Source organism: Apteryx rowi, unplaced genomic scaffold (assembly GCF_003343035.1).
Source record: "Apteryx rowi isolate R43461 unplaced genomic scaffold, aptRow1 scaffold_170, whole genome shotgun sequence".
Classification (NCBI taxonomy): Eukaryota; Metazoa; Chordata; class Aves; order Apterygiformes; family Apterygidae; genus Apteryx; species Apteryx rowi.
The window spans coordinates 1,664,667-1,678,117 of NW_020447975.1; the positions used below are offsets into that span (position 1 = coordinate 1,664,667).

The 13,451-nt window shown below is 47.9% G+C and overlaps 2 protein-coding genes across 2 annotated transcripts in view; both read left to right on the forward strand.

Moving 5' to 3' along the window:
• Positions 1-461, forward strand: part of GDPGP1 (GDP-D-glucose phosphorylase 1) — a 2,050-nt gene extending 1,589 nt beyond the window's left edge. The window contains exon 2 of the mRNA XM_026060731.1: positions 372-461. Coding sequence (XP_025916516.1) covers positions 372-461 — 90 coding nt within the window. The remainder of the gene's footprint in view (positions 1-371) is intronic.
• A 114-nt stretch (positions 462-575) lies between these two features.
• Positions 576-12,614, forward strand: TTLL6 (tubulin tyrosine ligase like 6). Its single transcript, XM_026060732.1, has 15 exons — positions 576-589; positions 684-701; positions 793-833; positions 2,434-2,552; positions 3,102-3,232; positions 4,944-5,100; positions 5,375-5,518; positions 6,657-6,742; positions 6,884-7,109; positions 7,601-7,785; positions 8,771-8,959; positions 9,421-9,604; positions 9,945-10,142; positions 11,856-12,179; positions 12,280-12,614. Exons 1-15 carry the CDS (start codon positions 576-578, stop codon positions 12,421-12,423), a joined length of 2,160 nt encoding a protein of 719 aa, XP_025916517.1. The 3' UTR covers positions 12,424-12,614.
• The last annotated feature ends 837 nt before the right edge of the window (positions 12,615-13,451 follow it).

Genomic DNA, 13,451 nt, shown 5'->3' on the forward strand with positions numbered 1-13,451 from the left:
CCCGGGGGCCCCGCCGGCCCGGGGGGCGGCCCGGAGCCGCGGAAGAAGAGGAGGAAGCACAGGCGAGTGCGCCGCGGCCGGGCCCGGGGGCCGCGGCCCTTCGGGGGGCCCCAGCCTGGGTGGGCCGAAGGCCTGACGCTGGYCTCAGAGCTGTGCTCTGGTGCGCGCACACGCATACGCTCATCGACTCCCCTCCTTCGTTGCTGCCCCTCTGCTGGGTCCAGTTTGGGAGTTCCCGCAGGAAAGTTTTCCTCTGTCATATTTCAGAGCGGAGCAGTGCTGCTCCCAGATACAAAAGGCCGTGCCGTGCGTGTTCTCATAAAATGTATATGTATTATATGCATTGTGTTAGTTTTATTTATTTTTGCCAGAAAGCAGGAGCAGCTGAGGCCTGTGCTCTGTCTCAGCTGCCCTCTAGCAGCAGTGAGACTCCGTCCTCTGAAACCGGTGAATCTGACTAAGGCGAGTAGTGCATAGCTGGGCCCCTCTGGTCCCGAGCCCCCCTGAGGCCTTTTGGTGACTTTCTGAATCAGAAGAAATGCTGTTTCCCTTAAATTGTCCCTATAATTCTAAGCATGCAGTGTCAATGGTAGGACCCAGATTCAGGACCCCTATTTGTCATGGCTTGCTGAGCCTATGTTGGGACCAGATCAGGTTTGCTGAGTAACTCTGTGGAGTGACAGTCACGTACATGTATGCAGGTACATGGTTGTCTCCTTTCTGACTGCCTGTTCCCAGGATGGGATCTTGGTTGCCCCACTGAAGCTGTCTTACCATCTCTTTCAATTCCAGCGTTGCATCCATCAATCTGACCAGCTGCAAGTATGAGAGCGGTAAGTCCACAGTATTATAGGGTACCCCTTCAGATCAGGCCCACCTACAGCAAGCTTGTGAAATGCCTGTTCACCCAGTGAAGGGTGCTGATAATTGAAATTTCACTGCACAGTGGCTTTTGTTTTATGTATTTGTTATTTGTAAGTGACTTGAACCCCTGTGAAAAGTAAGCAGTTGACCACCCTTTGGACTGAGATGGTCTCTGGTTTAAAAAGATACAAAATATGCAACAGCACTGCAAACCTCCTGCTACTCACTTGCACCTGTGCACTAATTTGGAGAGATTTCTCTCCGGATTAAGAAGCAGTGTTCTTTTGCCAAAGCCAGAACATCCACTAAAATTGGTGAGAAAGGTTTGGTTAGGGACAGTTATGATGCAAGACTTATACCTGTGCTTGAGAAAATGAACTGAGAAGTTCATTTAACAGTCCACTTGTTTAACTTGGAACAGGTCATGGAACAGGCTGGATAGGTACCTTGAACCTCTCTTGCCGTTCTTCTTCAGTGACATGCCCTAGGTAGCTGTTTCATTCTCCCATCTTGCCCTCTTTGTCTGCCATGAGATGTATCATAAGAGAACAGGCTCATGGCATCTGATGGATGTTATTAGTCAATTTGCTAATGACAATTATTTTAGCATTACAGCCACATTTGCTTTATTGAAGGTCACAGCCTTGTCAGCTGTGCAAAGAATACCGTTTCTATACAGCATGGCCAGTACTACATATTTTACTAAGGGCCATGCTCAAACAGTCTGGTGATAGTAAGGGGAAAGAATTTACAAGAGGAGATGGAATGGCAGTGTGAGCTCCATAGGAACCTGGCCCGTTTCATTCACACCGCCAGAGCTCTGGTGCCCAGGCCCGCTCTTACCAGAACTAGCAGGCTGTGCTGATCAGTCGAGAATATGCAACAGGACTATTGGCAATGCCTGGCAGCAAGATTGTGTTCCTGGGAGATGTGCTCAGATATTATCAATAAAAGGCACACTATTATTTATTCAGGTATGGCTACCTGCTTGTAAGTGCCTGGGAAGAGGGAGGCTTCTGGCTTCAAGCTGCCCTTTTTGTGTTTTCTTGCTGACCTACTCCAATTTCATAGTGTGTGTGTTTCCTTCATCCCCTCCCCAGCTCTGTAAGAGGCCAAATTCAGAATTGGCACTAACAATAATCATCCCAGTAAGAACCTTCTACTCCAAAAGCTTGTGTGTTCTGCTGCCAAGTAGCTTTCGATTTTAAAGATGAAACTAATACCTTCAAAAGATTTGTATCTGGCTGTGTGGTGTCAGGCCCGTAGCAGATTCAAGCCTGCTGTAATTCAAGAAGTGCTCTTGGACCCCAAGGCAAGTGGACTTTCAGGGCTGATAGTTCCCAGTATACCTGCAGTCAGAGCATTGTGCTGAGTTTAGCCAGGTAAAACTTGTATTTCTTAAGGGTCCCACCAATAATATCTTGTCACCTTTGAGAGTGGAAGTGGATTTCTGGAGATGTTCATTCCATAGTCCTGTCCCTTTTTGCTTTGGAGATTTAACAGTCACTGGGGTTTATACCTTCTGCTTGGTCCAGAGGTGCCCCTTCTCATGCGCTTTTTTTGGTACAGTGCGGCGTGCTGCACAAAGCTGTGGGCTGAAAGAAGTGGGAGAAAATGAGGACTGGACAATATATTGGACTGACTGCTCAGTCTCTCTGGAGCGTGTCATGGAAATGAAACGGTTTCAGGTAAATACCCCTCCGTGGAAAGAGTGCCCAGCAGGAAGAGCTCAGGAAAGGAGGTTGAGACAGAGGGTCATTACTGGACCATATTGTTGCAGAATGAAATAAGTGTCCAAAATTAGCACCTATACCCCCTTCTTGTCTGCATCAGTTCCAGAGTGCATAGGTTCACAAGCCTTTACTTCATTTATGTTTCTGATATGGTGCCATCAGCCACAGTTTGGTGGTTAGTACCCTGAATTGGAAAGCTGCCAACCCCTTAATTTGGTATGAAATAAATGTTTCTTGCTGACAAACTGCTCCCTTCCTGAAACTGTGATATTCTAGGAAGGGAGAGCTGTAGGGCTGAGATGGAATGAGCAGATAAATCATACTGATGAAGTTCAGATAAAGCAGTTGTAGCATAATCTGTTTCTCAGCAGACATTCAAGGCAACCACAGGCCCCAGTTCCTGTTCTGCTTGCTTGTTTCTCCGTATCCTATCTTTCCTTGGGTCTTGAGGACTACCGCTGCTGTTCCTTTGCTGATTCTGTTTTTCTTCTGCACCTGTTTCAGAAAATCAACCATTTTCCAGGCATGACAGAGATCTGCCGTAAGGACTTGTTGGCTCGCAATCTTAACCGCATGCTCAAACTCTTCCCTAAGGAGTACAATATTTTTCCCCGTACTTGGTGCCTGCCAGCCGAGTGAGTTATACACATTAATGCAGCAGACAACAGGGGGTTGAAATTAGGAAGTGGTAACCACTACAGTTGACAGCCAGGCCGTGGGTGGGGGTGAAACCCTCTGAGGTTTCATATCTTGGCTTGGGCCTCCATAACCTTCCCTAGAATTGAATGGGATATTTCTAACCATGGTTCTAGCTTCATGCATCTTTAATTCTTATTACATTGAATTAGCCCRTAGAATGTATGCCTTGTTGCTTGACTGATTGCAGTCTGAACTGGACTAAATCTTGGGAGACAGAACCACCCTGAAAGCCAAAGGGCAATGGGCTAGATGGGAATGTCATATCTGTGTTTCTGTGGAATGTCTCTGTGCAGCCCATAGTGAACAGGAGAGGTAACTGCAGAACACTGTTTGAGACTCTCTTCCCATATAGACTGAGTCCAATGCTCGTTACTTGTCCAGGAAGGGAACAGTACAGGGGTTTGAGGCAGTCTCACACCATTAACTGCGATGGTTGTCTTCACAACCCTTTGCACTTCTGCCATCTGCTGCAATAGAGCGTACGGTGTGATGGTGGAGGATAGTGAGACAGTGCAGGCCCTTATGCAAAACAAAACACATGGTTTTATGTAAGCTGTCACCAAGCTATTCAAGCTTTGGGGAAGGTCTGGCTTCTCTGATCATATACAGACAAACAATGTTAGCAATGTAGAGTTGGAAGAGACGAAAGAGCACTCTAAGTTCAGCTGGTTGTAAGGAGACACGGTATCTATTCTTAGACATTCTCTACAGATTTTTTTCTTCCATTTCCTGAAAACCTCCAAGAAGGGCTTTCATAACCTGTTCTACAGCTAAACTCTCCTTTGGTTAGAAAGACTTTCTTAATACCTGACCTGAAGAATCTGTGCTGAAATATCAGCACCATACTACTTCTTCCATTTACACTAGCTTTGGAGAACAGTGGTTTGCTGTGTTTTGCTAATGTGTTGTCTATTGGAAGGCTGTTGTCATGTGTCCTCTCAATCTTCTCATTTCTAGAGAAAACAAACCTACTTCTTTCTTTCCAGGCTACATTTCCTGGAATTTGATTCCTCTTGGCACTGTCTTCTGGAATCTATCCTGTTTGCCTACCTCTTTTCCTACACGTGATGCCCAAGACAGAGACAGTGCTCCTCCATCTACAGCAAAATAATTAACTGGCATATGGGTGTGACTCTTCAAAGCACCCTCACTCTCAGTGGAGCTGCTTTTGAAGATCAGCCATCTAATGTGATGTGTGTGCTTAAACTGTGAGCCTTTGCACCCTGGTTAGAACGTTCTGACCGTGGCCTCTTGTCTGTTTGCTGATGAGCCAGAATGAAAGTGTCTTAAAAACTTGCGACTTCTTCCTCCTTTGTAGTCAGGGCTTGTTTATTTTCTCCTGATCTCTCTGCAGCAGCAGAGCCAAAATCTTACTGGCTCCTGAATGAATAGTGGTGACCATTTCCTATGAACCTCCTGGCAGAGGTAGAGATGTGTGCAACTAAGCGTTGGAACCTGGAGGTCTTTGTCAGGTTGCAAAAGGACCAATTTATAACTGACGTAAATCAGGAATAGCTGTACTATTCCTCTGCTGTAAAAGTTTAGTCTGTACTGGCCCGCAGCACCATAGTTTGAGTATCTAAATGCTATGAGAAAGTTCAGGGGCTGTGGTTTTTAACTTTTAACAGTCGCTCTTTCGTTGTATAGCTATGGGGATTTCCAGGCCTATAGTCGTGTGAGGAAAAATACAACATTCATCTGCAAGCCAGACAGCGGCTGCCAAGGGAGAGGTATCTTCGTAACACGTAACCCAAAGGATATCAAGCATGGAGAACATATGATTTGTCAGCAATATATCTCTAAGGTAACGGGGACTGTCTTGCAATGTAGGTGGAAGACTCCAGCTTCCTAGCTGCATCCTCCTTGTCTCCTTTGCCCTACTTCTTCCAGACTTAGCCGTGGGCATCAGTATGGCTGCAACACAGCAGAGCCATAGTGGAAGCTTGCGTTTCCCCTCACCCCTGAGCTACCAAGAAGTGACACAAGCAGTACAAATAGAGTAGCCAACCTCAAGGAATCAGCAGCACACCTGTCAACGTTTCCTTATCTCATGGTTCCTTCTACCTTTTGTCTCACAGCCTTTCCTTATTGATGGCTTTAAATTTGACATGCGTATCTATGTGCTGGTCACATCCTGTGACCCGCTGAAGATTTTTGTCTACAAGGAGGGTCTGGCCCGGTTTGCTACCATGAGGTACATCGAGCCCAGCAGCAGCAACCTGGTAAAAAAGGGAAGTTTCCATGAAACTCACATAGTATTCAYAGGTTTTAGCCACTATTTTGTCCTAGGGACATTCCAGACCCTGGAAAGCCAGGGACTGGTGGGTTCCCAGCTCTCTTCTTTCTTATTTTTCCCCCTCTCTCTGTACCTTCTCCTCACAGAAGGTATTTCAGGAGTATTTGAAGGAGGGAGACTCACAGGTCCCACATTTGGGCTGTTTACTGGCATTACCACAGAATCATAGAGTTGTCTGGACTGGAAGGAACTTTGGAAGATCTCTAGTCCAACCACCTGTTCAAAATAGGGTCAACACTGAATTCAGATCAGTTTGCTCAGGGTTTTTTCCAGCTGGGTCTTGAAAACCTCCGAGGACAAAGATTCCACAGGGTCTCTGGGCAACACTGCTACTGCTTTTCCCCCTTTATGAGCTTTCCTGAATCTRTGTCACTCCTTGTCCTGCCTACCTGCTTCAAGCAGAAGAGGGAGCTGGGGATTACCTAGTGGTAGTAGAACAGTCTAGGAGAGCCAGGGAGGGAAATTGGGAAAGAGAGGTGCAGACTGTGCCCATGTTTCCCTCCTAATAGGGGTCTGTACGCTATGAAATCCCAAAAAAAGATGGACTCCAGTGTGGTATCACTGCATTCTGATCACTCATTATGGTGTCTGGCAGGAGATACTCTAGGCTTCTGCTTCTGCCTGTCTGCCCACTTACCCCAGGGCTGCTTATTTATATGCCCTCTTTAACTGCAGTATGTGTATGTCTCAGAGTCCTTCTGCTTTCGATGAATAAAGGAAAAAGATGAATTTGCAGAAATTTGCTGCAGCTTCTGTCCTGAGGACTCCCTTGTTTGTTGGTGAGGCCACAGCCAGAATGGCATTTGTGGAGCTGACTCCTGTGCATTCACCCCAGAGGTTAGGACAGAAGGTATGGAGGGGGTAGAGCTCTGTTAGCGCTCTCTTCTGGCTAGAGAGAATCACCAGCATAATTAACTCCTTGCTGCCAGCCCCTGTCACAGAGAAGAGGCAGAACTGGGTGAAGTTAGTGGCTAGATTAGTACTAGTGGGACTCTGGGGCTGTTGTTTCTGTTTACACTCTGAGGTTAAGAATAAATGAAGGTCTGTTGCGGTTCCTCTCTCAGGATGATATCTGCATGCATTTGACCAATTACGCTATCAATAAACATAACGAAAACTTCGTCCGGGAYGACACAGTGGGCAGTAAGAGGTATTGTCTTGCCTAGGTGCCACAACTCTTTGTGCACATCCTGCAGGAAAGCTGCATTTGGAACACTGGTTTATTTCCTTCTTTCTTGGGGGAAACGTGGTATCATAGGTCAGCTCTTATCATCTCCTGTCCTCCACACAGGAAACTGTCCACCCTGAACGCCTGGATGATGGATAACAACTACAACACAAAGAAACTCTGGGAAGATATTGAAGATATTGTTATAAAGACCCTTATTTCAGCTCACCCTGTTGTGAAGCACAATTACCAAAGCTGCTTTCCTAACCACACTACCGGCTGTGCCTGCTTTGAGATACTGGGTTTTGATATTTTGCTAGATAGAAAGTTGAAACCATGGCTGCTAGAGGTGAGGAAGAATTCTCCTGCTGTGCTGAAACCGCTCTGGAAACAGCAGATAGCTGAGAGCTTGCTTGTCTGTGGGAAGCACTAGAACAAAGGGTTGTGGCATGAATAGAACTTTTTTAAGGTTGATTAAAATGAGCCACCTTGTTCACAAAATTAAACGGGCTATGAAGACAAGTGGCCAAGCAACCTACTTACTATAGGCTAAGCAACCTTAGCTCATCAGATCCAAGAACTTGTTCCCTGTACGCCCTCTGTAACAGCAGGGAGTTTCCTGAGCCCTAGAACTCCTTGACCTGTGACAGCATTCTGAATTTATGAAATCTGCCCTACTCTTGTAGAACCAGCCACTGCATTCAGCTTTCTGTGATTGGTACAGGGAAGAACATTAAGGAAAGTGTCAGGTGGAGCAGGTTGGGGCCAGAGAGCTTGCTGCTGGGAGCACATTCTAGGAGCTGAATGTTGACAAGCTAGATTAGCCCCGTGTTTTGGCAGGTGAATCACTCTCCCAGCTTCACCACAGACTCATGCCTGGACCGTGAAGTGAAGGAGGCTCTTCTCTGTGATACCATCAAGCTGATAAATGTGCATGCCTGTGACAAAAGGAAGGTGCTGGAGGAAGACAAGCAGCGGGTAAAGGAACGACTCCTTCAAGCCCATCAGACTGCCCGTGTATCCAGGTACTGCTCTTCCCCATAGTGCTGCAGGCTCCTGGTGAGAAAAGATGGGGCATGGTGGAGCAGGATAAAAACAAAGGCTGTTTCACTTCAAATTAAAGTTCCCAGAGGCCATGGCACTATATAGCTTCTGAGAAGAGATAGCTCAAGTCATCTGCATTCTAGACGGGAAGAGCCAGGACTGGTTTCTGAGTGTTAGATCTGAGAGTCCAAGAACTCTTGGACCTGGGCCTGTACAGAGTCTTTGCTGCCTCCCCTATGGAGCTGTGCCTGTCATGTCATCTAGTGCTGACAAGCTGCGCCAGCATTCCTGGGCTCACAGTGACACTCACTGGACAGACTGTAGCACTGCTTCTGGGAGCAAGAGCACCCAGGGGGACCTGGACATCCTCCAAAGCAGAGTTATTTTCCCAGGRTTGTGGATTTTCCCACCCTTCTTTGTCTGCATATCCTTTCATGATTAATTAATCCACATGACCTCTTAAGACCATTGTAGATGAGCCTGCTATCCGGGCTTTTCCTGACATGCAGGGTGATGCAGGAACTCCCTCCAGCTCCCATTCCATTAAGAAGCCTGAGATAACTACAGGCTGGAGAAGCTGAGCATGTTAGCCCTGTGCTCTGCATGTCCCTGCAGCCTCAGCTGCTCCAAGCTTGCCTGGAGAGCTCCCAGCTGAAAGAGTGGCAGGTGCTCCTTCTATAGGCAGCTTTTAGCTGAAGTTTTCTTATAACTGGTTTAGTTCGGTGAAAAGGCTGAGGGGCAGGGTGTGAGCCTGCACAGCAGGGGAGAGATCTGAGAATCTCCTACMGGTAGAGGATGAAGAAGTGTGGAGAGTGTTGTTTCCCTGCAATGAACCTATGTGGAACAGGCTTCCAAATGGGGAAGGAAAGGGGGAAAATGCTAGCTAGGCCCTTTATTTATCAGATAGTACAACACCTGGAATCTCCTGTGACAGCTCCTCTGCCTATGCTTGCTCTCGGTTTGCAGACGCAAGGAGTTAGAGAACAACCAGGCTGCCTGGCTGGCTCAGGCAGAGAAGTATGAGAATTCCCACCTGGGAGATTACCGGCGCATTTACCCAGCACATGGAACAGACAAGTATGAGCCGTTTTTCAAGCAAAGTGGCTCCCTCTTCCAGGAAACAGCAGCATCCAAAGCACGAGAGCAATGTGCCAGGTATATCCATGCCTTATAGGGATGGCATAAATACTGCTCACTTCTGATCCCCTCTTGGAAATGACTCTTTCTATTGCTTAAGAGCCGTAAGAAAGATGGTGAGAGCTAGAAGAGGGGGGATTCTGCCTGTGCTGTGTCACCATGGCAAAAGAACTTCCTTTAGCATGCATCTTTGAGAGGCAAATGCAATATTCCATGGACTTTTGGGATTCTGGAGGCACTCTGTTGCATGTGTCCTCTACCCTTGTAGCAGGCATAAACTAATTCAAGGGCATTTCTGACAGGAGTAAGAATCTCTTTTAAAAGCACTCCCAGCCCATTTCTTGGCACACTTCCATTATGTTCTCTATTCACTACAAAACTTCTGACTGTAGTATAATGTCCTTGGACTGAACTCTTTGCATCCTTTTGGTACTATGCCTCTTATTGAACCAATGACCAAGACTGTTGTTTCATGGCAGGCAGCAACTGGAGGAAATTCGCTTGAAGAAAGAAGAGTGGGAAGTTGTTACTGGGAAGAAGAAAAAGGAGAAAAAAGAAACCCTGCAAGGAGAATCGGCTGGGGACAAAGCCCAGATCCATAACAAAACCAGAGCTCCTACAACCCAACTCATCTACAGAAGCACCAGGATGTGGGACAGAAAGGTACCTTGTTCTCATCCTCAGTGCTGGTCCATGGGGTTCTCAAAGGCAGTAATGTGGCTCCACAAACAGTGCTGGACCCATGGGTATCTCCCGAGGAGCAGAACTACAAGGTGGGACTCCCCTTCATGAAGGTTGAATTGTTGATAGCTTGTGCTGGGGGGCACTTGCAATCACCAGTGTTGCCCATTCTCTGTTGTGCTTCCCACTGGGACCTTTTTCCCACTCCACCTTGACATCTCTAATTCTCTCTAGGCCTCTCTAGTGCAGTCTGTGGCTTTTTCTCTCTTGTGCATTACCTGTGGCTTCAACTTTGCTATAATGCAGGTGTTTCTTTCCTAAGATGCAACAAATGCAGTATGACTCTATGCAACCTCAGGATATTGTGGAAAAGGAGGAGCAGAAAAGAGTAAAGGCTCTTCTGCAGCGTGAGAACCTCATCCGAAGTCTAGGCATCATAGATCAGCTCTCCTGGCTGATCCCTGCAATTCATAGATCAATGAACAACCACTGCGCCTGCACTGTTATCTCCAAGAACCAGGTAACAGAAGATTGCTCAGATCCATCCTGTAAGGCCACCATAGGAGACAGACATTCACAGTAGGAGCAAGAGGAATGAATCATGGGCATTGAGCATCTTTGGTGTGGCTGAGTTAAATGAGATCCAGCGTAGACTCTGGGTCCTTGGGTTTTTGTATGTTTAAGTAATTTTTTTCACATTGCAAATGGGCACCCTGGGGCATGCCAGTTGCCTGCATGAGAGCCCCTGAGCACCCTTCCCCGAGAAGATCCTTCTCACTGGCATTCCAAAGAACAGACTGCAGGGGCACTTTTTTTTTCTATGACAATATTGCCTTTTGGACACTGCTGTTCCCAGCATGCAGTTTAGCGTAACCTGCTTCTTCGGTGCAGTAACGTGATTCTTCTAGCTAAATAAAGTGAACTCCAGGTTAAGCTTTTAGCAGCTAGGAGCACTAACATGCTAGGAGCATGGTAAAGGAACACAAAACAAAGAGGGACTGAAGGGAAGCGTAGGGAGGTCAAAAAAAAAAAAAAAGTCCTTCAGTGAATTCTGCACTGTAAAAGATGCCTCTCCCAAAACCCCTTGCCATTTACATAATGTCAGCCCCCCTCACAGGGGGGGTGATCAGTCCACTGCATGTTTTCTAACAGTAAGTCAGTGCACGCTCTTAAAACACCATAGGACTCAGCCCTCGGTGTAGGGCTCCCCCTTCAGAGTCRTCATCACTCTGCAAGAGCATGTTATAGTGTAAGCCCTTGGTTTTGCTGTGGTAAAGATACTGCTGCCATATCCTAGATTCTCACAAGGTGCACAGCTGAAGAATGCTGGGCTTCACAAAGGATTGCACCCAAAGTTAAGGAGATCTGTTTGATTGTCTCAAACTGGGTCTTGGCTACCAAACCAATTCCAAAACCGGGCTACTGGTGCTACTGGTCTAAAATCAGATGAGGAGGAAGCCAGCAGTCTGTCATCTGTGGACTCYGCAAGGCTTTAAGGGTTGTTACAGAGCACTGAAGCTGAACCTGATATGTTGGGGAAATGCTAGTTGTGGGCCAGCAAATAATGAAAAACCCTGCAAGGGCCAATGCCTCTTCCACTGGCACTGACTGCTTCCAGAAAGGCCTTCTGCTCTTGGCTGGAAGGATAACACACCTCAGAAGGATGCTGAGAAACTCAGACACAAGAGTTGCAGGAATTATTCAGGACCTAGGAGTCTTCTAGTGCCTCACTAGAAATTTGAATTAATTCATTTAATTTAACAAAAAGAAGTCTAAGATGTGGTTTGATTGTTCTGTAAGAACTGATAGTAGCTGCCTTTTACTCTACCAGACAAAGCAGAATGGAACCTGAAACCACAAACTCAGCCTAAAACTTGGGTGAATTTTTCAAGAGTGAAGAATTATCAGGGAATGGGTCAGATTTTTCATCACAGGAGTCTTTCCAGCCAGATCTGGCGTTCCTTTTCACAAACCCTGCTCCAGCTCGGACAGATGTGATGGGCAGAACATAGGAGTCTTTGAGCACTGTTGTAGGCAGATCAAACAGGCAACCGCAGGGATGCCTTTTGGCCTCAGATGACTTGAATCTAAGACTGTGATTGTGGRATGTTTAGAGGAGAAAATGCAGGGAGATATGTTAGTGAGTACCTGTAGCTGGTTAGAGAACATTTTTCCTTCCTGTCCCTTGACAGGCCTTCCAGAACTAAGCCATGACTGCTTGCTTTCCTTCCAGGCGCAATTCGTTCAGCGTATGTTCAGGGGACAGGAGGCCCACAGTTTAATGACACTCATCCCCCTCTCACTCCTGGGAGGTACAGTCCGGGCTTCAGGACAACAGATCATACGCAAGCCTACAGCCAAGGCCGAGCTGCCGGCCACCCAGAGCTTTGATCCTACCACCTTGGGCTCCCTCTCCGTCCAGGGCCAGAGCGTTCCTTACCATGAACGCTACAAGATGCAGCATTGCCTCCAGCCACAGAACACAAGCTGGCTGTGGAGCCAGGCAGCACCGACTGCAGGAGCTACCAAACCCTGCACCAAAACCGAGGTACTGCAGGTGAGAGGCCAGCGGTTCTCTGGTGCCACAAATGAGACTGAAGGTTGTGAGTATACAATCTGAAAGCCTGCCATCCGTTTAAATGTGCCCCTCTCTCTAGGTGTCCCTCTGGACCATTTGGGGGAACTTAGTTGGTTCCCATGGCTGCCTAGCTCTCCTGATCCTATTGGTGTGTTCGTTAAAATGTGCATCCTTCTSTTTGATCATAAGAGACCAGCAAAGATCCATCTTACTTTGGTTCTGAGTTTCTGGATCTTGGCAACTCAAGARAGCCAGTGAGCCAGCACCACATGCAGACACCTGGAAGTTCTGGATACTCTTGGGCTTGTCTGGGATGAGAGGAGCACGTGGGTTAGAAATACTGCTCAGAGTCTGTGAAGTGCTCCGAGTCCTGTAGCGGTGATGCTGCACTGTTACTCTGAGAACTGGTAACCACTGGAAGTCTCTGCCCAAGAGCAGGAGCATCCTAGTTGCAGGGGCAGAGGAGAAAGTGGGTGGTTTCCAAAGAGCCAAAGGTTGATGCACTGGGAATTGGGAAGTGTGAGGAGTCTCATTGCTGCCATGCTGATCCCATGCTTCTGCTGGCTCCTTTGGTTAGCCTTGTCAGGCCCTTCCTCACAAAGCTCCATCGATATTCCCAGTACCAACACCTCCTCCACYGAGCCGTGGCAGCCCTCCCCCACCAATGGTTTATCTCTGCTTGTTAGTTCTGGTTCCCCAGCTGTCTAGCTGTTTCACAGCCTTATAAGCAGAGAAAGGAGCAGGGGCAGAAGGGGTGTCTGTCACAGTGTACCACAGGGGCAAGCAGCATCATGAGGAGCATCAGGCTTCTGAACTCCTGTGTACTAATTAGCCATGGCTGCTGGCATAGGATGCTTGGTCTGGCCAGACCCAGGATCACTGTTGTCTGCTCCTGCTGACTTGAATCTAGGGCTGACCGAGTATCCTGCTGTGTGCCTTGGAAAGCACTTGACAGCTGTGCTGAAACGCCAGACAGCTTCATCTATCTACGTGTAAGCACAGGCGCCCTTCAGAAGACGGGAGAGCCAGGGGAGTCGGCTGGCGTTGGCATCCCCTGCCTCCAGCCGGGCCCGGCCGTGCCTCCACCGGGGAGGGCGGTGGAGCCTCCTCCCCAGCGGCAGCCGCTCCGTGGCTCCTCTCTCCCCTCGGCGCGGGGAAGCTGCTTCCCGCTACACCTGCCTGCGGCCTTTGCTCGTGCGCTTCGTGCCCCTTCTGGGGCCTCCTCTCCTCTCCCCTCCCCTCCCGAGCGCT